Source organism: Aspergillus wentii (genome assembly GCF_001890725.1).
Source record: "Aspergillus wentii DTO 134E9 unplaced genomic scaffold ASPWEscaffold_6, whole genome shotgun sequence".
Taxonomy (NCBI): domain Eukaryota; kingdom Fungi; phylum Ascomycota; class Eurotiomycetes; order Eurotiales; family Aspergillaceae; genus Aspergillus; species Aspergillus wentii.
The window spans coordinates 852,595-878,246 of record NW_024467837.1 but is presented as its reverse complement, the minus strand read 5'-3'; the positions used below and the strand labels follow the sequence as shown (position 1 = coordinate 878,246).

The window sequence follows — 25,652 nt, the reverse complement described above, 5'->3', positions numbered from 1 at the left end:
GCTGACTCTCGATGCTTGCGAAGATTCTCGTGGGAATTATTTGTTGTCGGTGGAGGAGATGTGAGGCGTCGGAACCCGCGGACTCCGAGGCCAGAAGAGGAAATTCTGCTGCCTTGCCACCTGATTTTGGCATCAACTGTCTTCATAAATTATTTGAATGAGATTTACTAAGAGTTGTCTGTATAATGGAAATCTATAATATATTTCTATAAAACGACTAACTTTTTATTCTAAAGGGTATCAAATGGAGATATATCTAGTCTATATTCCACGGATGATCATAATCATTAGAGAAGAAGTTGATCCGTCATGATAGACGAACTTCTATCTCCATGTAGGTGGCCGATTGTGCCATCACTTCTTAATTCCGATGACGGCCAGGTTCCGGGGACTTTCGCCATAATCAAAGACAGGCTCAACCCAGGCATCCTTGACACAGTCATGCTCTCGCAGGAACTGCCATCGATCAACAACAATCAGTGCTTCAACCAAGGAGGCGCTATAGGCCATCAAGGCCCAGGTCACACCGAGGTTCTTCTTTGTGTGCCAATAATCTTTCAAATAGCGATCCAAATCCTCATCGGAAATCTTCCCCATCTCAGCTTGGATCTTTTCGCCGTAGTTTGGATCACGGCTCAGCTTCTCCACCGCAGCGCGAACATATGAAGTAAAGGATGTGAATGCGGATTTTCGCAAAGAGCCAACAATGAGCGGGTTGCCTGCTGCAATCGAGCCATCAGGTTTCGTCTCCTCGTACAGATCTGTTGGGATGGCGGGTTTTTCCACGATATTTCGATCTACCAGGATGCGTTGGAGAAGGGATCGATAGAAATGACGGGTAAAGAATTCTTCACTGTCTCGCCTGCCCCAGTTGTAAGGAGCCTGCAAGGACATTGATCTTGCCGTGATGTTCAGTTTTACACCGGTCCCGCTCTCATGGGGATACTCTTCAAACCGTTTCGACATCGGGAAGCCATGAGGGTCATAGGCAGTGGCATCCGCTGACAAACGAGGATGGGCCGATCGGAGAGTAGGAATCTTGTATGTAGCAGGGCCAAGTCTTTCGGTGACAAGGTTGTAGCAGCACCCGATCATCGCGATAGCTTTGACGGATGGGTTGAGGGTTAAAGACCGAACTCCATGGTGAAGTAGATTACCACAGGAGTGCAAAGAAATAACCATGACATTTGCGTCCTTTGATTCTTCATTGCCGTTTGAAACGATGGGTTTCTCTTGATAATTGACCGCTCCAATTCTCTCTGGTGGGGATTCAACCACATCCTTGATGATAGGCTCCAAATACCCATCTTTGATGTTATGTTCGATATAGCTCATAGCTCCCGTGGGATTGCTCTGGTCTTCTTCAGATTTCGCCGAAGTTTTTTCTTGAGCCTTTGCCAACTTGGCATTGGTATCATTGCGATGGGGAGGGGAGTTCATCTCTTCCGGATCAATGTCCATATCACGGAAGACATTGATCACGGTGGAATCTTCATCCTCGCCCGAAAGATTTGTAGCAGGACTGTCAGGTACATCTTGAACCGGCTTCAATTTCTCAGCGGGTGGCTCGGGTTCTTTGCAGTTCTTGCATTTTTCTTCCTTCTTATTGTAGAGGCGAAGCTTTTTCTTCGCTAATTTCGCATGAATGTCCATGCCTTTAGCACCACTGATAAACTGGTGCTTTCGCTCAATGGCAATGATATGCCTATTGTAAGGAGGACTAGCCAGCGTCCGTCCCAGATAATTCTGACCCGACCCGAAATCAACAACGTGCGATATGGGTTCGCCTCGTTCCTGATTCACGGTTTCACAAAGGGAATCCACGTATTTCGAAAAGTGTGCCACCTCATGGTACTTTTTCACATTCATGCCCACGGAAATTTGTCTTGGAAGAGTCGGTTTTTTGGGCTCGGAGGGGGTAAAGTCCCTTCTCAGGCTCAACCGTCGAATCTGGTGAATGTAGTCCAAGAGGCCCGCCGGAGGGAAAGGGCCCCCTCTCCAGCCATTCTCCCCATTGTACCCCTCTGTTCCTTCATATTGATCTCTGAGTGGCTGAACCGCCTCTCTGAGAAGAAGGTCTAGAATATCCTGAATGTCATGCTTGTCGAAGAAAGCCCGCCATTCCGCTGGTAGAAGTGAGGCGTAAAGATCCGGATCCCTGGTCAGAAAATCGAGGACATGTACTCCACCGCACAAGTGTCGAAACAGGTCGGACGAGGTCGCAAAAGAAACGAGGGTATCAACGTAAGCATCGGAGTCCGTCCACTCGTCGGAGAGTGGGAGTGGGATTTTAGGTGGCATACGTCGTCGCGATGGATTTAGAAAAGATAGAAAGCCAGATTACTGGACGTCGAGGGTCAGATGACACCAAGAATGACTTGAAATTGGATCAGAAATGTCTCAAAAAAAGCAACAAAGATAAGGAAAAAGGGGACTGCGGGGAAGAGAGCGAGCATGGTGGAGTGAAGATCACCCAGAAATTTTTTGAGGAGGGGGGATTACGGGATTCGGTTTAGCCTCGCCTGGCGCTGGAGGACTTGGGCGCTCCACCAGCAAACCGCAGATCTAGATCACGACAACAGTTGACATCACAATCCTTCGTGCTGGCTATTTTGAAGAACACATATCCCAAGGAACGGATTACGCTGGACGACATTTGATTCGACTTCCCCATATGCAGATAACTGTCAGTCCTGAAAGGGATTAGACTCTCCCTCCGGATCCCCGGACCTGCGACACTATTGGCACTCTATCGCGAATAGTATCACGTTGAAACTGCTGATCATCTGTTAGGTTGTGATAGCAGATTGCCTCGGTGGAAAATTGACGCATACCAAGCTTCCACTAGTTCCTATTGATCCTCGATAATACCTGTTTCGGGTGCTGGCATTACCCACGTATATATAGAAAAGTCGTCGTAAGATGCGCTGGCAGCGCAGCACCGGCAGCAGGGTGGCCCGACGGTGACGATCTCGTTCAGTTCAAGCATTTTAACATTCCAAGGGGTTTGGAAAGATACACTGCCCCCTTGGACATATGCACCCCGAGCCATTTGTCAAAAAAAGTGACCAGTCAGTTTGCTTCGTTTCTGGAGAATCCCGCATCATCTTGCGTCTGCATGCCTGGATTTACAGCCAGGAGCACAGCTGACTCTTGATCAACACGTCACACCGTCTGGATCGAATACTTAAAGGTTGCATAGTTATATTACTCAGGGTGTCCCCTTACTGCTAAGCAACAGGGGATTCTGCCCAAATAAATCGCGACCGCATACAAGGCTATGTTAAATGGAGCGGATCGAGTTCGTTCTCAAGTACACCACCGGTTGAGTGACTATATCTTTGGATAGAACACATAGTAGGTTCTAGATCCAACACTTGCAATGTTCAAGAGTTCTAACAATCGTTTCGATCAGATGTTGAACCCGGCAACGAATCAAAGGCAAAGGCCTTTTGGCCATGTCGCCGATGTACTCTTCCAGATTATCATTCAGGGCGACTTATCTATGGCCCTCACACTAAGTTGTCTTAATAAGGCCACACGCGATGCCATCGAGATGCTTGAACCGCATATCTGTGGATGGTTCATCCGGTCCAACGGCATTCCTGAATTCGACCCTGTCCTAACTCTAAACCCATTCACGGGTCGCCAAATGCCACTGACGATGCATACCCTCCAAAGATTCTCCCAGCGACAGGACACAGCGCAGAAGCTAGCCCGTCGCATCGTTCCCTCTGTATGGGGCCAATTTTCCAATGACGGGGATGCGGAAATGAATATGGATGCGGAGTTACAACTTGCCCAACGTCTGGAACGGGGGCTGTACGTGCTCTTTCATTTCTCAGACATAGGTTGCGAAATGAGTGGATCGAAGCAACGAGGGAAAAAGAATCCATCCCCAGTTGTTACGGGACGGTTGCTAGCATTTACCCAGCTGCTAGACGACTATGACAAGTTCCCGGAACACAAACGACAATCGATCTCCCATGAAGAACATAGAAATCACATCTATACGGTTCTGAAATGGGGCGCAGGCGAAGCAGACATCGGACAGAGACGGTTAGAATTCCGAGGAAGCCTGGATGAGCAAACCGAGATCGATTTCCACGCCGCACTTCGAATGCTGCGGGAGCTCACAGAGCGAATGCTGTTGAGACACGGTCCTAGGGACTGGCACCGAGACGCCAAAAATGAATACAGTGTGATTTCCTGGTTTCTTCTGCAGCAGTCACCGCGTTCTCTGGCGAAGCTGTTTTTAAGCCCGGAGAAAACGTGCTGCGATATAGGAGAGAAACAGAAGGTTATGGAAAACGGAGTACGGGTCTGCTATTACTCAGATCCACTGGACGATTACTGGCAAGCTTGGAAGAATGAGCCGAATCTAGGATGCCAGGACTGCGATTGCAAGCGACGCGCCAGAAGCTGGAGCGTGAAGCCAGTGCTGATTGATGCTCGCGGGCGGGAATACAATCGTGCTGCGGAGAGGTATTTGAGGGAGATGTGGAGTCAACGGCATGTTGGTCTGCATCGCGCATTCATGACGGGGCAGTTTAGTACTATATTATAGAGTAAGATTCCATAGAGTTTTTGAAGAATAAAGTAATTACAATGTTAGTCAATCTGTTCTTTCCCGACCGTTGAAGATACTTGTCCGAATTCTTAGACTCCGCAGGCCCGACCGCCAAGCATCTGGAAGCGTCTCCGAATCCTCGATTGAAAGGCAACATCAACAACATCCAACCACGTTCAATACCCTAACCAATAGCATCTAGCCCATTCATCCTTGGATTAACATTCTTTTTTATCACAACAATACACATTTTGCAATAATGGATCCCTCAGACCCTTTCCTCCAAGTCCAAGCGTGAGCTCATCTCCCAAGGCAACCCATCCAGCCAGCAAAGCATCAAGAGCTAACCAGCTATACAACAGGGACGTCCTCTCCACCCTCCAAACTGCCAGACCCCTCTTCTCCTCGTACCTTCGTATCCGCTCTCTCACCAAATCCGCCACAAACCCCGAACTCCAACAAGCGCGCACCGAACTCGAGACCACGTTAACAGAGCTCAATGCAGACCTAGACGACCTCATCGAAAGCGTCCGCGCAATCGAACACGATCCCTACCGCTATGGCCTAGAAATAGAGGAGGTGCAGCGCCGCCGAAAACTGGTACAGGATGTCGGCGCCGAGATCGAGAATATGAGGCAGGAGTTGAAGCGCGCTGTGACGTCTGCTGCGACAGGGGCTGCTGCCGGGGCCAAGTCTCCTGGGTTACCGAACCCGGCGGATTTTGATAATCTCCTGTCGCCTTCTGCGGAGGAGGGAGGGGATGATTACTATGCTTCGATGGAGCAGCAGCGGCAGGTGGAGTTGATGCATGAGCAGGATGAGCAGTTGGATGGGGTGTTTCGGACTGTAGGGAATCTACGAGACCAGGCGAATGATATGGGGAGGGAGTTGGAGGAGCAGGCTGTTATCATTGGGGATGTGGATACGATGGCTGATCGGGTTGGAGGGAAGCTACAGAGTGGGGTGTCCAAGTTGAAGCATATCATCCGGAAGAATGAAGGTACGTTTTTTTTTTTTGGTTTACAAAGGTTGGAGTCATGCTAACTTTTACAAGATACAATATCTTCATTCTGCATTGCAACACTCATTTTCGTGCTCGTACTATTATTAATTTTGGTCATTGCTCTGTGATAAATACATGGGAAACAGATAAAGGCATGGCGTTTTGTTTTGGGGTATTTGGACAAATAGATGGAATCGCCCAATCATTAGACCTTGGTCTTCTTGCGGGGGTGCGACGACGCATCCTCCTCGTCATCCAAATCTTCAAGCTCGTCCTCGTCAATCTCGGAGAGTTCCTCAGAGAGCTCAAACGATTGCACTACTACAAGTCAGCCATTGTCACATAGCGTTTTGCAAGGGAAAACACGAACCATAGTATTTGAGAGCACTGGGCCAGAGGTCCTCAGCAAGAGAGATAGCGACCTCCTCTCCATCGGGGAAGATCTCGGCCTCTTCCAAGTCATCGGCATCGTCGTCCTCATCGTCATCGTCTTCATCATCGTCATCCTCGTCAACGGCCTCACCCTTGACGATCTTGGCCCATCTCTCTTCACCCTGCTTGGTGGCCTCCTTGGACTGCTCGGCGGTGACATCACGTCCACGGTAACCGAAGAGAGCGAAGAAGCTGATGCCAGCGGGGCTGGGGTCCTCGTCATCCTCGTCGTCATCGTTCATGGCCTCGGCCTCAGCCTCGCTGACCTTCTTGACGAGCGACTCGTACTCGGGCAGCTTCTTGCGGTCACCACCCTTCTTCTTCTCGGCCTCAGCCAAGTCACAAGCGGCATCGAGCAGACCCTTGGTGAGATCCATATCCTTCTTCCAGTTGATGCGCACGGGCTCGGAGACAAGACCCTCCCAGGTCCTGCTCTTACCCTTGGCAGACTTGGTGACCTGCTTGCGCCAGTAAAAGTCCTTGACGATCTTCTCGTTCTCGAAGAAGGGGTTCTCCTCGCCGCCGTGGAACTCCCAGGTGAGACGAATGCTGCGGGGCTCGCCCTCACCCTTCTCATTGACCTCGAAGCGCTCAACGGTCAAGTTCTTGAGAGCGGATCCCAGAACAGCGGCGTCGGTGGGGAGAATGTACTCGTCGATTTCGGCGGGGGCATTGGAGAAAACACGGATCCAAAAGTCACCCTGAACCTCGGGGTCTGTGATGATCTGGTTGCGCTTCTGGTAGAGGGGTTCCAAGATGGGAATGGACTTGCGCACTGTTATTGTTAGAAAGATCGAATGAAAAAAGCCAATGTAGAAAAAAACATACGCTGATCAACCTCAGCGCGAGTGAATTCCTCCTCCAAATGCGAGATCTTCTTCGCCGCCTCTCTGGGGATACCAGGCATCTCGAACTGCTCCAACTGTGCTTCTTCGGCAGACATGATGTGAAAAGGTGTGTATGTAGGAATTGATTTATGTACGGGTATAAAGATAAGAGGATGAAGAAAAGCAAAAAAGGAAAAAGGAGAAGGGAAGGGAAAGAGATGAAATAAGGGAAAAAAAATGGAGACTAGTAGGAAAAAAATTCAAAAACTCTGCTCTGGTCAGCTTCGCGCGCAGAAGACGAAACGAAACGATTCGATGATTCTCGACTTGTCTGCCGCTTTGGGGTCAGGTGATGTCACATGCGAATACTACAACAGACTACCACCAGGGATTTAAGATATAATATAGTATAATTAATAAGAATAGTATACAGACTATACATAAAGATTATATGTACTTCTAGTATATTGAGTGGTATCTACTAGTATACGCAGAAAACTGATCAACAGAGTAAACAACAATAATTCTTAACCATAAATAAACCCCCCCTCTTCCCCTCCAACCACTTAACTCCGTAGTTACTCCGTACTCCACCCTCTCCATATACCTCCTTAATTAACCATAAAAAAAAAAATCAAACAAAACCAAAACAAAAGAAAAAATCATCACATCACAATTGCTAGTCCGGCCTAGTCTTACTTTTTCTTTTTATGGAGTCCCTTTTAGTAAGTTAGCCCCTCTAAGCTATGGCGTAGGCCGAGTGCAGAATTTTCGCCGATCAGGCTCAGCAGTCGATGTCAGTGGCTTGGTGGAAGCACGTGCGTTTACGGCGTTTGACAGTCTTATTATGGGTATGAGTATGAGTAGGTATACCTAGAAGATGAAAGTGTTGGATCCTAGTCGATATATCCATTTCATTTCAACCATTTTATCTACCTATCTACCTATGTAACTACCTATGTTGAGTGTTAGTACTATATACCTATCACCAACATCGTAACCATCACCTAGGTACAGCACCTAACAGTAAGCTATAACGCCCCAACTATACCCAGTGAAGTCATCCAAAATCCCTCTCAAAGTATAAAAAACCCATGCAGCGAAGATCATTCGGGAAAACCCTTGAAGTTAACAACAACCAGCCAGATAACCTAAGTTTCTTTTCGCCTCTCATTGCTTTTTCCTTTGTTTGTCTTATCTTGATTTTGATTGATCATTGTGGGGGTGGGTGAGATATAGTTTAAATCGACATTCACCTACAGACTACAGTATATAAGGAGGTTAATGTTGGATAAGGGTACTTCCATATACATATTTCTTGTATATTGGGAGCTTTGAACTCTGGATTTGATTTTTTACTCGTACTTTCATGCCCCAGTTCGAGTGTTGTGTGTCTTTGGTCCCACGCATTATAGCTATCTATCTATAGCAAGTAAGCTGGATGAAGCTAACATATGCAAATTTGCAAAAAGAAGAATCAAACATAAGCAATCATCAAAGAGCCACCGATGATTAAAGTAAACGGGTTTCAAGTCTGAATACCCATGGGGAATAAAAAACCGAAGAAAGAAAATGAACAGAAAATGAACAGAAAATCAACTTTTGATGGCCGAAATCCTTGGACCGGCCACTCATTCAATGTCATGCGTCATGGGCGCTGCAAAATTCGTGACATCCGTTTTCATCCAGGATGGTGAGATAAGAAGAGTGAGGTGAGTGAGAAAAAACAGAGGGAAACAGAAAATCATTACAACTTTTTCAGAGAAGAGAAGAGAAGAGATTGGGCCATATCTTCCAAAATTTCCCCCAAAATAGAAAAAAAAAAACCCAGGCCAATTCGCCAACAATGCAAGATGAAAATGAGACATGGAGAAAAATAAATGTGGCAGCTGTGGTGGGCGCAGGTGCTGACTATCCGCGCCAACCAATCGGCGCTCGGGAACGGCACGCAACGTGCTGCTGGAAATGTCAAAGCGACAAGGTCCCCCTCACCGACCGTCCTGTGCGACCTGACGCAACAGCTGGAAGGGGAAAAAGGGTGGAAAAAAAAAAAAAAAAAATAGAAGTCAAAAAAGTTGGTGGACAGTTCATAGCATCCAGTCCAATCCGTTGGCTTCTTCTTCCACTGGGAAGACTTCACGGGCATATTCCTCCATATCTCGCCAGCCCTGCCACAAATGCCGGGCTTCGTCGGTCACTCGAAGCGAAATGACCCCTCCAGGACCTTGCATCATTCCTGCGCCGGCACCCTTGCCATTTGCCGGGCCCAACCCCTTTGGCGAACCAGCTGCAGGACGGGAGAACTCGGGTTGGGGAAAGTAAGGTGCATTGCCTTGTCCAAAGACCAGCTCCAGGGCCTCCAGCTGTTCCCGATAACCTGGAGGAATATTCACCTTGATCTCGATCTTCGGCACGTGAACATAGTTGCAGGGGCGATTTAAGGCGCGAGAGAAAGCCGCGCAGACCTGGGTGGGCGACAGGGTTTCGAATGTGAGGGCAATCCTAGTCCAGTCAGTTGGGATCAGATAGCCTAATATAGGAAAAAACGATGAAACCTACCGATGACCGTGCCATTTCTTAGGACCATCCTTGAAGATCTGAAGCAGCGCCGGCCCAACGTCATGCTCGGCATCCAACCAAGGCAAGGGAGTATCCGGGTCAAACGGCGCATGCCACTCAAAGCTCCCATCGGGCATATACTCCATCTGGAAGAGAGGGTAGGGCAGACTGGTGAAGTTGTTGTTGTAGATACCCGCATAGACAAAGGTGGCCGGGAGACCCAATTGGCGGATGTAGTTTTCCACGGTGAACTTGGGGGCCCACAGAGGGACAGGGGGCCAGGGCCCATGGACGGAGTGGTCAGGCATACTGCTGTAGATGTAATGCTGGATAGTGCCGGCGCGGTTGGCAGCGTCAGCCAATGCACGACCGATCGCGACCTCGTCGCCGGATTGTGATGTAGTGTTGATGAAAGCGAGGTTGGCGCCCTTGAAGAGTTCGTCCATCAGGGGCACATTGTCGAGCAACGGGCCTTGGAAGAGTGTGACGTTGGGTAGCTCTCTGAGCTCCTCTGCGATGAGGCCCTTGAGGGAATGGATCTGAGCGCGCACATTGTGTCCAACGGCGGAGGCAACGCGGATAAGGGAGGCGGCCTGCCGGCCGGTGGCGTTGACAACGGCGATAGTCTTCTTTGGTTGTGTCATCCGGGTAGATTGTAAGAATATGCGGGGTAGTAGTAGGAGGAGGAAGGGAGGAAGAAGAGGGGGAAGAAAGAGTAGATAAAGGAGTATCCAGTAGCCAAGTATGGGGAGGAGGGAAGATCAAGAAGAATCCGGGGGAAGAGAGAAAGAAGCAATTGGAAACAAGCAGGAAGGGACAGCTTCAAAAGGACAAAAAAGGCGCAGCAGTGGGGTAGTCTGGTGGTGGGCTGCAGCGGCGGAGGGGGAAAAGAGAGAAAAGCAGGAAGGGAAGGGAATATGTAATGGGAATCGAAGGAAGAGGCAGCGGGGCGAGCGATCTTTGTTTGATCACAACGGTCGATTGCTATTAGATAATGCCGCAATGGAGAGAAGAGATGGTGCAATGAAATAATAATCGAAAGAAAAAAAAAAAAGAAAAAAAGAAGAGCAGGAAATAATAAATGGAGTGATAAATATTCCAGACCGACACTGTTTGGGCCCAGGCGGAGAGTGGAACAGCCTGCTGCTCGTGCTCACAAGGTGGTAGGATAGAGGATAGAGGATGATGCTGATGGAGAGAAGAGAATGAGGAGGTGGAGACGATAATACCGGCCCAGTATAGTTGAGGCTATGATTTCACGTCGTGATTGATTTACAGGCGAAGAGAAAAAATAGGATGGGTAAAAAAAGACGCGAAAAAAAAAAAAAATGCGTGGATCTGAACCAAGGTTTGGTTCCGAGGATTTTGTGACCACGAGAAGATGAAGCCGCGAAATGATTTATGATGCCACAGGAGAATATATCCAGTGGATGTCGATAGACCTGCTAGACTGGATGCAGTAACTGTCTGGACTCTGGGCAATTCTGGGGTTCGCACAGTTAGAACAAAACCGCGATGGAATTGAGAATACAACCGATAAAAATTCAGAAAAAAAGCATTAAAAAATTGAATAAAACATAAAATAAAAACCAGCTCCGATTTCCATCCGATGGAGCATAGGGCTGGAGCCAATATATAAAAGTTATCAAGTAATGGGAACACAGTCTCCAACTGGTGAAGTGTCGACCGGTGGAGAGCAGATGTGATGCCAGCCAGGCGAGCAAATAAGAGCATTAGACCGGCTGCAATTCCAGCTCCAGCTGGTATGCTTTTACGTAACTTCGGCTGCACGTCGACTCGAGAGGGCCAAACGGTGTGTCTGGACTGGATCGCCGGGAGATCTTAATATTATGATTTTGATTTTATGGCTTCATGATGAGTGTATGTAGTATGTAGAAGATCATGTGTTCTGGGGAAGTACACACATGACTGTACAGCATACATAGACACAGTAGACCATCTAAAATATATAGAACAGTGTAGGTAATATACAATAAAATAATATTAATAGTAGAGTAATAATAGAATTATCTGACTGAATCATATTATAATGCAACAGTAGACCTCACGTGGCCCTCTCACCATCTCCGATTCCCTCTCTGTATATCCACCAACAACTGTCAACTTGCAATCCAAGTCAGCACAACGTGTTGGAATCAACTCATCCCAGCCCCTTCCAGCCATCCACTCACATCCACCAATCCAGCACGCCAAGCCCGACTCCAATTCATATTGCATTTGCGGTCAGTCAGACAAACAAACCACCCAGAGTCATTCCGAATTCCGATTTGGGTCTGGTGATCACTTCATTCTCAAGCCTTATCAAGGTTATTATTGCCATAGCTGCTATCCAGGTACTCAGCGTAGGAGGGGTATTGCGACGCTCTGTCTGACATTCTGACAGGGTTGATCATTGATGGTGATGGTTGACTCCTTGGCTTCGGCTACGGGTCGTCTACCCGATATCCACATGGATCAACATCTCCGCGGGAAAAAAAAAAAACAATTCACTGTCGCTAGATTGCAACATTTTGTCGGACAATGTCCTCTTTTCGACTCATGTGGTCATCCCTTCATTGGTGGGTTCATCCCTCCCATCTATTATGGCATCATCGTGCATCAATCATTCTAACATTCCATGCTATGCGGTACTTTATCAAAAATAATCAGATCATGATGGCGCTGACCCTGCCATCGCCCGCACAATTGTTCTTTCTGATCCATACTCCTCCTCCATCTCCCGCTCACTGATCTCCCTCGGTCCAATCCCAGCCAACCCCCAGATTCCAGGTCTCCGTCGCGCAAGAAGCTCCGCCGCGGGCCGTTCCTCCGAGTGCAGATGCGCTCCCGACTTGCGCAGAAGAAGGACGTGCTCCGATAGACCTGCGTTGGCCGCCAGGAACAGTGGGGTCCGTCCGGCACGGTTGCGAATATGCACGGATCCACCCTGGAGAAGTAGAAATCGAAGGATAGCAATCGAGGGCGATGATGCCGCCAGGTGCTGCTCGAGTTAGCGGTCAAACCTTTTCAGTAGTGGTGCCATGGGGTACTTACAATAGGCGTGTTGCCAGAGTAGTCCTCGTCGTTAAAAATCCAGTAGTGCTCCAATTTTACGATATCCTGTACTCGCTCCAGATCTCCATGTGCGATGGCATATCCGAGAATAGTGAGGGTCTGGACCCGCTCGGGAAGCGCTCCGTCGGGGTGACTGAAGAGAGGCTGAGAGGTCTCGGTCAATTCGCCCCGAAGCGAGATGGACATGTCCTTCGCAACCGATTCCGGTGTAGCATCGGGAAGGGCAAGTAGATATGCCATCTTCGTCAGTGCTGCCTCGGTGGTCATGTCGAGACCAGCAACCACACCAGCTCGGGAGAGGCTCATACCCGTGGCATACACCGGGCTAACACTGCCAGTCAAACCTAATAAAGTCAGCAAGCAGCCATAATAAATCCAGGAAAATACCTACACTGTGTGACATTGACAATCACGATTCCTCTCTTAATAGCGGCCGCAAACACATTGGTCATGGCATTATCTTGACCGTGCGGTGCGTTTCCAGCTCCAAACGTCTCCAAAACCAAACCACGCAGTCCCTCGAGTTTCAACACAGCATCCACCATTTCGGGCTTGATACCGGGGAAAATACGCAGACATGCCACATGAGTCGTGTCGAGGTTCGTTTGGATACTGAAATGTTGGATGTTTTTGGGTCGGTTCACCAACTCCCAGTTCACGTTGGTGCGCATCGATGTCGTCACTGCCAGCGGTGCGCAGTTGGGAGAGTTAAAAGCCGAAAAGTCGCTTGCTGCCACCTTGATGGATCGGTTTCCGCGGAATAGTTTGTTGTCGAAGAATAGACACACTTCGGGAATCATAAAGTGGCCAGCCACCACCAGCGATCCAAGCAGATTGTCGGTTGCATCAGTCTGAAGCTGGAGCATGGGGGATTGTGATCCTGTCAGAATGACCGGCTTGCCCAGATTTTGCAGCATGAAACTCAGTGCCGAGCAGGTATAAGCCAAACTGTCTGTGCCGTGGAGCACTACGAATCCATCAAACAGGGTGTAATTTCGCTCGACTGTTCGCGCAATCTGAGCCCAACCCTTGGCGTCAATGGAGCTACTGTCAAGCAGTTCCTCGAATTCGAAAACGGTGTATCGTACTCGTCGGCCGTAGGCCGTTTGAGGCGTGCGCAGGCTCTTATGGCCTTTGCGCTCGCCGTCTCCATTCACGACCACATCCATTGAGACGCTATGAGAGCCATCGTTGAATGTAGGAACTCGAGCCAAACAGGCATCTTGGAACCCGCGAGCTGGCACATAACCCGATGGCGAAGGTCGCATACAAATGGTTCCTCCTGTCATAATAATCAGCACCCTGGACTCAGGGATTGTGCTGTCCGACTCCTGCTCAAGCAGTTCGGGGATGGTAGCTTCCGAAAGTGCCATGGTGACGATTTTCTAAAGGCTGTTATAATATAAACTGATTTTCTTGTCGCAAATGCAAGGTGATGTTGCCAAGTCTGATTTTTTTCGAGACGATAACAGCACTGCGGGGGAAAAAAGCTTGAAGACACTCTTGATATCGACCCCGATAAAGGCTTGAAGATTTCTAATTTTTATTTGATAACCCTGTAGTTGAACAAAACGAGCGATGAAGCGAGCGATCCAATCGAGATGACGATATTAACGAGGCATAATTTCCCCAACTGTGAAATTTAGCACAGAGCAAGAAACCATCACTTTATTATGATGAACCTTCTGTGAGCTTCTCCAAACCCAGCGGTCGATTCTCCGGTCAACGGCCGTCCTAATTACGTACAGTTGGGGTCGTGGATGAATCGCCGCTAAAAGTGCGAGGTTTTCGGCCGCACAATCTGGGTGTCGATGGGGCCGCCAACTTTAAAAGCAACTCTCCACCAAAAGATAAACGGCTTGGAGTCGGGCAAACATGGGAAGGGAGACAGTGGCGAGGTGCAGTGACACGAGCGTCAGCTTCTGCTTGTCGTGGGATTCGATGGGAAAAAGCAGACTCTGACAGCAACAATTAGAATTTGCACGGCGCACTGTCAAACAGCGACAAGACCAGGTTTGATACTCACTGTCCGCCAATGAGATCGCTTCAAATTACGCGATCAATTCGACGAAGTTTAAGAGGAATGAAATGTTTTCGAAATGGCAGAGGGTCCTCAAAATATTGATTATAGATGTCTGCCAGCTTATTTGACCTTTCTGTAGACAAATCTGGTGGATATACCGTATCAAGTGCCTTCACAGCATGGTCTGATAAGAAAAGTTGGAGAATGCGAGTAGGTCAGAAGAGAAGGACATCAGAGAAGAAAGTAGGGTGTTAGACAAACAGCAGTTGCTGTCGACTGCCTGGCGTAATCATCCGTATCAGGCATAGCCAGTCAGTCATGTGGCTGCTGGTGGACAGCTTCATCTCTCCTTCCTGGCAACATCAACAAACTGCCAGACTTGACCATCGAGCCCTCTTCATCGCAGCACCTGCTATCTTTCTGCGAATCGTTTCTAATTGGTTCATCGTGTTTCAGCTTGATAGTTTCTATTTAGCATCAATGTCCCAATCTTGCCGGCTGGCTAGACCATCTATTCGAAGAAACACGAGCAGGAAGACCGCTACAGAATCGACCAGATGCAAACCGTCTACTTCATGCATACTTAGATTTATTGAAAATGCTTGAACGCTTTGGTCAATTTGTCACCAACTATGCTTCAGGGTATCATCTATATACAGCTTCCATCATCCCGAGTCTCGTGAGTTCTGGCACCCGCTCATTGCCAGCAATGTTTTTCAAGTTTCAGACAAAAACTTATGCAAAATGTTCAAAATAATACAGGAGAAATGAAACCAAGGCACCTCCCAGTTCAAAGTTCGACCTTACTCGGAGCTTGTGACTTCCTCCTCGTAGCTGCGACTTCTTTGGAATGAGCGTCTTCCACGAGCGAACCAGTCGATGATAATGATGAAGACGACAACACCGTACACGGCAGAGACATAGTTCATATCTGTCAGAGTTAGCATTAATCATCAAAGTGAAATGGCAGGAAAACTTACTGCTTGTCTTGACCGGCATGGTGGATGGGAAAGAATACATGATCATGCAGAAAATGGTCCAGCACAAGGTCACGATGTTGGCGAAAAGACCCAGCTTTCCGAGCCAGAATGGACCGTGCTGGATGTTGTTGCGGCCACGGTGCCAGAGACAGAGGATGGGCAGGGTGTACGAAACGTACAGAAGAGTGATACAGGCTGTCACCATACTGTTGAAGGCAGTGGAAGATCCAAGGTAGAGGAGACCAAGGAGACCGACAATCACAGAGCTAACGACGTGAGAGACCAGGGGAACATCCAGAGTGTGGTTGACCTGCGACACCCACTGGTGTCCGGGAACACCGCGGTCACGAGCGAAAGCCCAGACAAGACGCGATTGCCAGGTGTGGCAGGCAATCAGACATCCCATCCCAGTCACCAACAGCAGTGTCTCCAAAACGATAGCACCGGCTTTATTTTGCAGGGCCTGGTAGTAGAGCTCCAAAATTGGGACGCCAGTGGAGGTGTTCAACAGCGAGTTCAGATCCTTCAAACTGAAGAACATGGCAAGGCAGTAGAACCAAGAGGTGGTGAAACCGATAGCAACAGTAGCCATGATGGCGATAGGGATGTTTCTCTCCGGCTGAGGCACCTCCTCGGCCAAGTGGGTGGCGGAGTCCAAACAGGCGAAGATCCAGTTGGGATTGATCAGACCGACAATGAAGGCGATTCCATCGGACTTCCAGCCAGTCGAGTTGACGAAGTGACCGAACACATAGGATGCACTTGCATGGGGGCGAGCGCAGGCAGGAACCGCGATCAGGATCACAACGAAGGAGACCAGCGAGATGTAAAGAGTGGCCTTTGCAACTGCAGGTAACGATTTACCAACGCAGTTGAAGAGGAAGCAGAAAAAGTTGATGAGTTCATATGCAACCACAGTGTGCCACGGCTCGATAACACTATTGACTGTCAGCACTACAGATACCAACGCGACCACAACGGCCAAGAGGATCGGGTTGTCGAGTCATACAAATCAGGATGACCCAGCTGCCACATTCCCACACCAGCGGACCCAAGACTGAGAGCGACACTGGCGCAGGCAAAAATGGCACCCGCGTATCCAAACCAACCGGTCAGGTAGGAGATAAAGCGGGCGTATTTCCTGGGGGCGAGTTCATTGGTCCAGAAATATTGTCCACCAGCGTTCGGCATGGCACTGGCAAGCTCCGACAGCGAAGAGGCAACACAAAGTGAAATAAAGGTAATCCAGAGAAGACCGTAAACGATAAGGACAGTTCCTCCAGAGCTGATACCGGTGATCAAAGAGGCTGAGATACCGAACCATGAGTTGGACATACAAAATGCAATACCAATGAGAGAAATCACGTTGAAATTGCGCTTCAAGTCCTGGGTGTAACCCATCTCAGCCAACTTCGACGCATCGGTGTTCTCAGCTCCGGAGGCATTCTCGTTGCTGTTTGTGGGCCTCACGCTGGCCTTCTTCTCTATATCGAGCTCAGCCATTGTGCCAGACAAATGAAAGAGGTCAGTGAGATATGACGAAATGCAAGTTTAAAAAGGGTATTGGTGCAAGGGCAACACGGCAAGTCGCTCGGCGGATATTGGGACCGGATCGAAGGTGCTGCACGGAAATCGCGAGGGACAACTCTAAAAAAAAGACGTGAATAGGGCCTAATATTCGATCAAGACCACTGTCGCATAGGGGCTTTGATTGCTTTCGAGACCACCGGGGGATAGGTTCGTGATTCGGATTGCTGCTGCTGGACAGAGTGCTGCTGTTGGCAAACGAAGCTGCAAATGGGTGTCGATGATAGTCGCCGAACGGATTGGAATCAAGTGGCGCAAACGGATTGATATCTTCGACCTGGCGATACGGCGATACACACAAGGATACGGAAGTAGCGGAAGCAATCAGTTTTACAGAATTCAATCTGCGTTTTGTTTTTTGTTCTCGAGTTATCAACAGAATCGGATTGGCGATGAGATGAGGGGCTGCGAGTTTTCGACAGCCACCAGAGAACAAATGAGAAAGCTTGAGCGTAACAACTCAAGTTGACGAAGAGAGGTGAGGGGGGTTAGAGAGATGGAGAGAAAATGGGGAAATGGAAGAGATGAAAGTGAGGTGGACGAACAGGGTACGGGGTACGACGAGATGGAGGTGAGTATTTAACATACGCGACCTTTTTTTTTTTTTTCATTATTATCCCCCCCTCTGCTTTGTCTTGTCTCTCTTACATTGGCAGAAAAGGGTCTCCACCAGGATCAATTTGATAACCTGATTCCTGCTTCCATTTCGCCCTCAGACCGGCAACCTACGGTTTCACTGCGGAAAACTAAACTCGACAAAGTTATGCACGCGAGGTCAACGGGATCGGTTGACTCCGATTCGGCCTTCATCCGCTTCCTATCGTCATCAGCGGGGCTCAACCATCGATACCGGCGGCGAACTAACCAGCATCAGGTTAGACCCTACCGAATCTGGTGCTACTCTACGCAGCTGTTTCTTCCGGCCTTCTCATGGCATCGTTTGAGACGCTTAGCCGTCCAAAGGGCTGTGCTTTGGATATGAGTGGCCGTTGGTCTGCTTACTACTCAGCGGCCACGATCTATGTTGATCCTTACTCCAGAAAGTGTCCCGCTGAAAAGTTTTGACCTTCGCTCGTCCAATAATGCAACCTTAATGCACATGGCCATTGTGTTTTCTTTCTCGACATTTTTCTAGAAAAACGTCATAAGGCACGCGTTGAAAAGATACTTATCCGGTTTTGAGCCATTGGTTAGGGGCTTTTAATCTGCGTGGTGGTTAGAGTCGGGCCGGTGGACACTCTTAATAACAGTGCTCCCCTGCAAGAAAAATTTGATGCTGCAAGCCCCTGCACGAGGCTGCAATTTAGCGTGACCACTATTGTTATCTTCCACGACCAGCGGCGATCGCAGAGATCAGCATCAACCGTCAAGTTCAACAGTCAAGCAAAAGCAGATCAGAAGTTCAGAGGTCAGAGCTACGGGGGAGAAAGATACAGCGCCCTTGACACTACATGCTACGTCATTAAGAAAACTACGAGGAATGGAGTGAGGCAATTTACGGGTACTACGGTAGTGTTTGTTTCTGTGCTTCTTTCTTTGGCGTACCGTCAAATCTTTTCTAGAAACCCGCAGTAGTGTGTTGGGTTTAGCCCGATGCTGGTGGAGTTCATTTCCATCTGAGCATTGTGATTTGCACATTGACCACGGCGGACGAGAAGAGATGAGAAACAGTTACTAAGAGACTTTCACCGGTCTGCCTATGAAACTCGCGGCATTTTTGTCGCACTATTGCTCAAACCAATAACGCTTTGATGCTACCAACCATCGTTCCTCCAACTTGGATGCCTAAAGACCCATACAAAACAGAGAACGACTTTGTCCACCGTCTGTACCACACGATGCTAGGTTTTTAGTTGCCAACCGATGCCTTCATCCTATTCAGTCTACAACGACAATGATATCATTTTCAGCCATATCCTTGCTGTGAACCTTTTATGAAGTCAGATGCTCTCAAACTCTCGGTCTCAGACTGTCAGCCTAGGTCCGTCGGAGTTCGCCCGGCGATTCTACCCAGTAACTGTTTCCGCCCCTAAGAAAGCTAAGGAGCTTGGCCATGTGTTGTCCACGTTATGGAGAATCAGGTCGTTACCCCTTCTGGACGAGCCAGCGTGCTTAATCTTTTTGTTAAAGAGGACGATCAGAATATCGGAAACAAAAAAGCCCTCACTGATGAGATCTGGCAGATTTGGCATCTTCCTCCCGAGCACTCAGCTGCCACTTGCTTCTGAAGAATTTTACAGCATCAGCCAGTATCACCAGTATCGCCAGAATCACCTTGAATCAGGTACCTTTGTAGTCAATAATCTAAATATCCAGATAGGACGACCCCAAACTCAAAGGATTAGCGCTAGCCTTGTCGTTGGCGTTACCATCATACGACGGGACGGCACGGTTCCGGAGTCGACGCCTCAGGAATCATTTTCCCGCGGGGGAATAGCGTGGATCTTTACTCCAACAACGTCGATGATAACTTTGATTGTCGACGCTGCTTCCCTTTACCATATCGGGCAATGGTATTCCTGTCAGATGACAGCAGGATCGGGGACCGATTAACTGTATCGGGAATATTTCTTGGTACGCATTGGCGCAGTGTGGCGTTGTCTTATATTGCTGGATGTTTTGACTACATCTATAAACTGATGACGTCTAGATCTACTAATTCGGGCCTTTGTCTTCAAACCTACGATAAGATATTTGTCCTATCTTGAGATAGTGACATTCCCTATCGAAGATTATCGCTGATGACCCTGGTTATCGTTTCAAGGCAGGTGATAATGTGAAGTGTTATGGTCGCCTGATCAGCCTATTCTCTTTTCCGAGCTCATAATTTCCCCTGGTGGGATTATTATCCGAAAGCTTATATTGGAATTTGCGATGCGGTTTATGATCTTTGGACTATTATCTTGCTGTCGACTGCTATTGCCGTCAATAATGACAAAACAATATTGTTGGAAGGACGACATGATCAAGAAGCTTTGCTTTGGTGACCTCACTATCGGAAGGTGCCGACTGATCTACTTGATCTCGAAAATATCTGAGCCAAGTGACTTGGCCATGCGGCGGCAGGAAAACTGTGCTGATTGAGAACAATTAATCAATTCAAAAATTCTCTACAAGTCGATGGCCTTTGACCCTCTTTAGGGACTACTGATGAAAATCTTCCTCGGCTCAAGTGAATCCTATCTGGAGCATTTGACGCATTGAGTCGCATGGAAACAGAGACTATATTAGATCACTAAATTGAATAAAACAGAACCTTTATTCAGCCAATCAGAGCTCGCCGCTCGTCAGTTTTCACCTCCTAACCACAGCGCTAGCTTCGCCGTACACAATCTCATACCCCTATTCCATCATTATGCTGAATACCCTCTTCTTGATTATCTCATTCTATACAGGCCTCACTGACTTTGCTGTCTCTAGATACAGATATACTCCTATCTTGAAAGCCATGGCTACCTCTGTCTGCCTCTACTCCCACCTCTACCCCCACGTTGCTGTGCCTGCCCTTTGCCACGGCCACCTTGCTGGTGCCTATTTTCTTGTTCAGGATTCAGTTCCTACGAACACCAGCTGGACTATCACAGTCTCTAATATAATTGTCTTTGGTCCACAGGAGGAAGATTTCCACGCCGATAAAGGCGCAGGTACCGGAAATAAAATGAATTACAGGTCCCTGTCTATCAGCCGAGTCCGTGGTTATGCGCATGAAGCTCGTATCAATTCAAAATGAAAACCACTTGATAATCTTGGTAGGGAATATGAGTCAATCCATTAGTTTCATAAACAACAGTTCATTGATCCCTCAATTCCATTTCCAACTCTGTTTTCTATCAATAGGATCTGTCAAGCAATCTGACAAGCGACCCCTTCGGCGATTCCATTCAATGATCCTGTTCAGCAACTCCATGAGTGATTCCATGCAGTAACTCTGCCAGTGACTTTTTCAAAAACGTCTCATGCTAAAATATCTTGCTAGTATTATCACACTTCCCCTTCCAGTGTAGCCCATATACCTATAGTGACCAATCCAAGTTATTCAAATGCTTGATTTATTTTATGTCGGTCCGATACTGGAAGGTTCCAAGGTATTAAAATGAAAGAGCATCCCCCTCAGCCATTCTGCTTATACCATAGTATCTACATAAGCCAATCAACAATTGTTTGTATATTTGCTGTCAGCTGCAAGATTCCCTCAATACTCTAAATTTCCCTCCTTAATTGTTCCCCCACGGCCTGTGCCGCCTTCCTAATCATCATATCAAAGCCACCAAACGGCTCCTGGAAGAGTTGGAATGCCTGGCTAGATCCTAGATCTGAATGATCAGAAAGCTGCCTCTGCATCATAAGGATGATTCTTGAGAGTAGTACAGGCTCCATGTCTCGTCAAAGGGCGTCTGCTCGCTGCGATATAACCAAGGATCCAGTAACAGCCACTGTAGTCCAAATATATCGTGAATTAGCTGGCGGGCCATATCCTGCTAATGAAAATTGCCAGGTATGGTTTGGGTTCTCGCGTTTGCTCTTCTGAAGAGACTAACCAAGCCATCCAAAGATATTGATGCATATATATGGGATGGGATTACCATTCCAAAGGCAACTTTGTGGCCTGTAACCTGACCACCTTCACAGGATATGCTTTGAAAGACATTTAAGTCATGCGTCTCACATGACTATGGGAAAGGCAGTCTTTGGAATCAATCAGTGTTGCATGATTAAGGCACTCTAGGTCACAGGAGTCAAGTTGTCAAAGTGTAGATTTGAAAGCAGGCAAGGGAATAGAAGCGAGTAGAAGTAGTACTACCTTTGAGGAGCTGGGGTTATATATAGGAAGTTATTTTGAATAGTCTGAAGAAGGGATGTCATGGCCTGAAGCTAGCTGGATGTCTGATAATATGATTGTCTTCAACTTATCTTACTAGCAGTTTATTCCAGCTACTATCTCAAGAACTTAGGTTCTCTTAGCAGGCTTGAAGTTTAGACATAGATGATAGACGTTCATTTTGCTTCCCTCTTACTATATACATTTGCCTCTTCCACACCAGGTTCTCCTCTCATAAAAGCATGCTTGCTTTGCAAACCCTGCGATGTGGCCGTCGCCAAATCCCAGCCATCAATCTCAGATCCTGTAGGAGTTTTACGTTGATCTCTATCCATTCTCGCTTTCCTGCCACGATGTATCGATTTCCATTACAACGCGAATCAGTGCTTTTTGATAATACACAGCAGAATGGTGGCTACTCTTGTGATGCTGTAGCATTATCAAAAGATGGACTAGTGTTTCCTGCGCTTTCAAACTCTATGTGAGTGAATTCAGAATTTTTTTTGCGCTAGCTATTGATTCATTTGCGGCTTCACATGGCACTAGATTCAGGCCAAACACAATGTTGATGCAGGAGCTTCTTCGTAATGACTATGATCATTATGATGAGGAAGTGAAATCTGGGCGGTGCCCGTCAAATCCCCACGTACTTTGTGTTGCAAGAGATAAGAGCCAATAATACTGCATACTTTCTGTTTGGGGTTAACACTCCCAGGGACTATAATATCTCCTTCTCTGATACTGTTTCGCGAGGAATCCTTTCAATGCTCACTTCGACCCGCACATACAATGGGATTAGCAGGTAGGTAAATCATGAAAATTACCAGTTCTGCGACCTGACTCATATTTCAGAGTTTAACAAGACGCTTGATAGCTTTTACTTGACAAAAGCAAGTTTCACAAACGCAGAAGAATGGATGGAAAATAATGAATTCCATGATGCATTCGCAGACTCTGCAAGAAGACTGGATTCATGTATGAGCTCTACTGTAAGCTGATTTTAGTTTAGCATGATCAGGCAGTGCCTTCCAAAGCCTCACGAGACAATCCGTGAACTACTTCAAGTTAGACAGGGGAAGTACTTTTTTCTCTCAATTTGTGGCTTACCTTTCTATCTGTAGGAAGATCCTCGATTTGTGCACTGTGATTTATGTTTTTTGCATGTGCAGATTTAGTGAGCTTTGATAATATGATTTTAGTATATTATAGAAAACTTCGTGGTATGTCCAAAGAAGGAAAGGGCACTAAGTTGCAGTAGTGGGAAGAATTTCCCCACGGGCAGGTGGCAGGTTCCCCTCTTTCCACAGCCGGCGCTAATGCATGCACCCCCTGTCTACCATACCTGATTTGCAGATGGCGGCATATGCCAAGGGTTTCTTCCTACCCCATCTGCTTAACACGTATCACTTAATAACATGTAGGTAGGTGCCTGGGTTGTTCACTCCTAGAGCCTTGCGCATCACACTCAACCCTGGCTTGGTTTTCCTAGACAGGTCACTTAGCATATATATTGCTCCTCACATTATATATATAGGAAGTGTGAATGAAGTAGTGAGACTAACCATGTAGCCTCTCTGGTTATGATGCCAGTTGTAGAGAGTGCGAGGAAGAAATTGTATAATATATGGAATAGAACACTCTCCACCACTGCCCTGATTAAAGCTTAAGATATCTTTGGCAGTCACTTCCAGCCAAGAGGCACTTCTGCCCAATTGGATAATGTGTATGAGCAGACGCTTTCCCAAAATATATGAACAGTGACGCCAGAGCGCGACATGCTGGCTCTGGCCCTTCCAGCGGTATCTTGCGCATTCCAATGAGATGGAGGCTCTTTGCTTGCGTGATGGCTCAAATGCTATCATTCTGGGGGCACAACCCTCGTCAAGAAGGTAACCCTAAGACCCATGTTGAGATTTATAATTCCTTTGATGCATTTACAAGATGATATTACAGTCTGAAGACAGGGGTGAATGGTTAATTTGACGCGGAGTTTATATTGACACCTATTTTCAGCAAAGGCAATAATCCGGTGGACGATTGTTTCTGGCTATTGTACACCATTTCCCGGAGAGCAGCACAACCACACCAAAAGACTGACAGATTCCATCGCACCATCAGCCAATCTGACCTCTTGTCAAACGGCAACGCCGGTTTTAAGCCGCCATGAAGAACTTCCAGGTGGCATCCGGAGCCAGCGGATTGCCAACACCAAGAGGGGCAGCATCGTGGCCTCCATCGTAAGCAATGAATGAAGCTGGCTTGGAGCATCCATGAAAGTCTGTTTGAACAGAACTGTGGCTCCCAGACTGGGGCTTGCCGATGTTCGCTTGCTGGCACCCATTATTCTTCGCAAACTGATTTACCAGATCGACACCCCCATCGAATGGCAGAACAGGATCGTTAATCCCATGGATTCCGAGATACGCGATCGGATCGTTGCCCCCATCACACCCACTGATCACTCCACCGCTCAACACGCTCACGGCCTTGAACTCCTTTGCGCGCGCACAAGCAAGCGCGTAGCTCATTCCACCGCCCCAGCTGAACCCAGTCGAGAAGCGAGAGCTCTGGTCCACACAGAGGTCAGCCTCGACCTGCTCGATGACGGAATCGATAAAGGTCAAGTCTTCGCCGTTGGTGTTGGCCCAGCCGGCATTCCTGCCATTGGGGGCTACCAGGATTGCGCTGCCCTGCGCGCGGGATTCAAGGCCGTACCAGGGTTCAACGCTTTTGCCGTCGACGACGGAGTACATGTTTCCGCCGCGCCAGTGGAGGCCGAGGACGAGGTGATGCGGCTTGGATGGGTCGTAGTTCTCGGGTATCTTGAGGATGTACTCGCGGCCATTGATGTTGTGGACTCCGTTGGCGAGGTTGGGCTGTTTGCCGCAGCCTGAGGAATTGGCGGCGTGGACGGAGGTCAGGGCGCTGAGGCCCAGGACGATAGGGAGGAAGCCGAATTGGACCATTGTCACTGGTGAACAGACAATATCAGAGATTGTAGAAAGCTTTGGTCAAGTGGGTAGACGGTATGGTTCTCGCTGCGCAAGTGAAAATGTTGAGAATGCGAGAGTGAAATCCACGGCCCTTTTCCTGTATTTATAGCTTGCGCTGGTTGCGTTGAGGGTTTAATCCCTCGAAGATCTCTTCCCTTAGAAGAACGGGGTGTTGATGATGTTCTTTCAGGGAAGGATGGTTTCGACGTCCACGAATCGTGCACCTCCTGGAACTGGCCGGAGACATGGGAAGGTGACCGTCCTGTCTAAGACCCTGGTCGGAGAAGGGGATATCTGTTGCAGGTTGATAACCCTACGGGGTCAAAGGATTGCCAAGACATGGGAGTAGCAAATGCTACACCACTCGTGTGCGGCATAGGAGTGAGGGAGCAGTCATATTCGCTGGATTAGCAGCCGTCGACAGTAGAGCTTCCCAATATCTGGAATGTTTCTACATGTGGGGCGAGAGTGCAGAAACTCCTGCTCAGGCTATTCTCCTTCCCTGCCTGACGCACTCTGTAACAATGTCTGTGACAGCGATCAGTTGATTTAGCCTAAAAATTCGTAGATCAAAGAAATGCCGAGGCTTCGCCGGCAATTGGAGTGTGCCGCACACTGCCGGATTCATTCATCCCAGCCCTCACCGTTACCTGATCGGGTAGTGTCCACTTGGACCCTTGTGGGCCTGGCACGTAATGGGTAAGGATTTGCAAGGTGCGTAGATTAAACTAGGTTAGGTCGACTGTTAGGGTTCACGGGCCGATGTAACCTAATACGCTTGCCA

At 48.1% G+C, this 25,652-nt stretch overlaps 10 protein-coding genes across 10 annotated transcripts; 4 read left to right on the top strand and 6 right to left on the bottom strand.

Moving 5' to 3' along the window:
* Window positions 1–179: 179 nt before the first annotated feature.
* ASPWEDRAFT_42989 (uncharacterized protein) lies at window positions 180–2,777 on the bottom strand. The gene has a single exon (XM_040835924.1). The coding sequence runs from the start codon at window positions 2,299–2,301 to the stop codon at window positions 355–357; it is 1,947 nt and encodes a 648-aa protein (XP_040686632.1). The 5' UTR covers window positions 2,302–2,777; the 3' UTR covers window positions 180–354.
* A 658-nt stretch (window positions 2,778–3,435) lies between these two features.
* Window positions 3,436–4,845, top strand: ASPWEDRAFT_42987 (uncharacterized protein). Its single transcript, XM_040835923.1, has one exon. It carries the CDS (start codon window positions 3,506–3,508, stop codon window positions 4,565–4,567), a length of 1,062 nt encoding a protein of 353 aa, XP_040686631.1. The 5' UTR covers window positions 3,436–3,505; the 3' UTR covers window positions 4,568–4,845.
* On the top strand, window positions 4,699–5,806 carry ASPWEDRAFT_598745 (SNARE domain protein). The gene is made up of 3 exons (XM_040838482.1): window positions 4,699–4,864; window positions 4,933–5,570; window positions 5,625–5,806. Exons 1-3 carry the CDS (start codon window positions 4,830–4,832, stop codon window positions 5,699–5,701), a joined length of 750 nt encoding a protein of 249 aa, XP_040686630.1. The 5' UTR covers window positions 4,699–4,829; the 3' UTR covers window positions 5,702–5,806.
* ASPWEDRAFT_115360 (histone chaperone napB) lies at window positions 5,779–6,948 on the bottom strand (the record flags this gene model as incomplete). Its single annotated transcript, XM_040828576.1, has 3 exons — window positions 5,779–5,891; window positions 5,944–6,780; window positions 6,834–6,948. The coding sequence occupies 3 exons, from the start codon at window positions 6,946–6,948 to the stop codon at window positions 5,779–5,781; spliced, it is 1,065 nt and encodes a 354-aa protein (XP_040686629.1).
* Window positions 6,949–8,809: 1,861 nt separating this feature from the next.
* Window positions 8,810–10,349, bottom strand: ASPWEDRAFT_598785 (NmrA family NAD(P)-binding protein). The gene is made up of 2 exons (XM_040838483.1): window positions 9,392–10,349; window positions 8,810–9,334 (listed from the first exon to the last, which is right to left on the bottom strand). Exons 1-2 carry the CDS (start codon window positions 10,033–10,035, stop codon window positions 8,920–8,922), a joined length of 1,059 nt encoding a protein of 352 aa, XP_040686628.1. The 5' UTR covers window positions 10,036–10,349; the 3' UTR covers window positions 8,810–8,919.
* Window positions 10,350–12,042: 1,693 nt separating this feature from the next.
* Window positions 12,043–14,289, bottom strand: ASPWEDRAFT_598688 (putative lysophospholipase). The gene is made up of 3 exons (XM_040838481.1): window positions 12,858–14,289; window positions 12,446–12,810; window positions 12,043–12,392 (listed from the first exon to the last, which is right to left on the bottom strand). The coding sequence occupies exons 1-3, from the start codon at window positions 13,837–13,839 to the stop codon at window positions 12,063–12,065; spliced, it is 1,677 nt and encodes a 558-aa protein (XP_040686627.1). The 5' UTR covers window positions 13,840–14,289; the 3' UTR covers window positions 12,043–12,062.
* A 904-nt stretch (window positions 14,290–15,193) lies between these two features.
* On the bottom strand, window positions 15,194–17,124 carry ASPWEDRAFT_598544 (putative choline transport protein Ctr). Its single transcript, XM_040838479.1, has 3 exons — window positions 16,479–17,124; window positions 15,470–16,407; window positions 15,194–15,420 (listed from the first exon to the last, which is right to left on the bottom strand). The coding sequence occupies exons 1-3, from the start codon at window positions 16,970–16,972 to the stop codon at window positions 15,293–15,295; spliced, it is 1,560 nt and encodes a 519-aa protein (XP_040686626.1). The 5' UTR covers window positions 16,973–17,124; the 3' UTR covers window positions 15,194–15,292.
* A 1,723-nt stretch (window positions 17,125–18,847) lies between these two features.
* ASPWEDRAFT_598648 (uncharacterized protein) lies at window positions 18,848–19,770 on the top strand. The gene has a single exon (XM_040838480.1). The coding sequence runs from the start codon at window positions 19,001–19,003 to the stop codon at window positions 19,607–19,609; it is 609 nt and encodes a 202-aa protein (XP_040686625.1). The 5' UTR covers window positions 18,848–19,000; the 3' UTR covers window positions 19,610–19,770.
* A 505-nt stretch (window positions 19,771–20,275) lies between these two features.
* ASPWEDRAFT_598538 (uncharacterized protein) lies at window positions 20,276–20,965 on the top strand. Its single transcript, XM_040838478.1, has one exon. The coding sequence runs from the start codon at window positions 20,412–20,414 to the stop codon at window positions 20,784–20,786; it is 375 nt and encodes a 124-aa protein (XP_040686624.1). The 5' UTR covers window positions 20,276–20,411; the 3' UTR covers window positions 20,787–20,965.
* Window positions 20,966–23,844: 2,879 nt separating this feature from the next.
* On the bottom strand, window positions 23,845–25,019 carry ASPWEDRAFT_42975 (alpha/beta hydrolase family esterase). The gene has a single exon (XM_040835922.1). The coding sequence runs from the start codon at window positions 24,839–24,841 to the stop codon at window positions 24,029–24,031; it is 813 nt and encodes a 270-aa protein (XP_040686623.1). The 5' UTR covers window positions 24,842–25,019; the 3' UTR covers window positions 23,845–24,028.
* Between the last annotated feature and the right edge of the window lie 633 nt (window positions 25,020–25,652).

Coding starts and splice junctions, on each gene's coding strand:
- ASPWEDRAFT_42989 (XM_040835924.1), bottom strand. CDS start 2,301: ATGCCACCTAAAATCCCACTCCCACTCTCCGACGAGTGGACGGACTCC.
- ASPWEDRAFT_42987 (XM_040835923.1), top strand. CDS start 3,506: ATGGCCCTCACACTAAGTTGTCTTAATAAGGCCACACGCGATGCCATC.
- ASPWEDRAFT_598745 (XM_040838482.1), top strand. CDS start 4,830: ATGGATCCCTCAGACCCTTTCCTCCAAGTCCAAGC. Junction 4,865..4,932: donor CCTTTCCTCCAAGTCCAAGC/GTGAGCTCATCT, acceptor GCTATACAACAG/GGACGTCCTCTCCACCCTCC. Junction 5,571..5,624: donor TATCATCCGGAAGAATGAAG/GTACGTTTTTTT, acceptor AACTTTTACAAG/ATACAATATCTTCATTCTGC.
- ASPWEDRAFT_598785 (XM_040838483.1), bottom strand. CDS start 10,035: ATGACACAACCAAAGAAGACTATCGCCGTTGTCAACGCCACCGGCCGG. Junction 9,335..9,391: donor AAGAAATGGCACGGTCATCG/GTAGGTTTCATC, acceptor TGACTGGACTAG/GATTGCCCTCACATTCGAAA.
- ASPWEDRAFT_598688 (XM_040838481.1), bottom strand. CDS start 13,839: ATGGCACTTTCGGAAGCTACCATCCCCGAACTGCTTGAGCAGGAGTCG. Junction 12,811..12,857: donor GATTGTCAATGTCACACAGT/GTAGGTATTTTC, acceptor TGACTTTATTAG/GTTTGACTGGCAGTGTTAGC. Junction 12,393..12,445: donor ACTCTGGCAACACGCCTATT/GTAAGTACCCCA, acceptor TAACTCGAGCAG/CACCTGGCGGCATCATCGCC.
- ASPWEDRAFT_598544 (XM_040838479.1), bottom strand. CDS start 16,972: ATGGCTGAGCTCGATATAGAGAAGAAGGCCAGCGTGAGGCCCACAAAC. Junction 16,408..16,478: donor CAGCTGGGTCATCCTGATTT/GTATGACTCGAC, acceptor GACAGTCAATAG/TGTTATCGAGCCGTGGCACA. Junction 15,421..15,469: donor CATGCCGGTCAAGACAAGCA/GTAAGTTTTCCT, acceptor TAACTCTGACAG/ATATGAACTATGTCTCTGCC.
- ASPWEDRAFT_598648 (XM_040838480.1), top strand. CDS start 19,001: ATGCTCTCAAACTCTCGGTCTCAGACTGTCAGCCTAGGTCCGTCGGAG.
- ASPWEDRAFT_598538 (XM_040838478.1), top strand. CDS start 20,412: ATGCTGAATACCCTCTTCTTGATTATCTCATTCTATACAGGCCTCACT.
- ASPWEDRAFT_42975 (XM_040835922.1), bottom strand. CDS start 24,841: ATGGTCCAATTCGGCTTCCTCCCTATCGTCCTGGGCCTCAGCGCCCTG.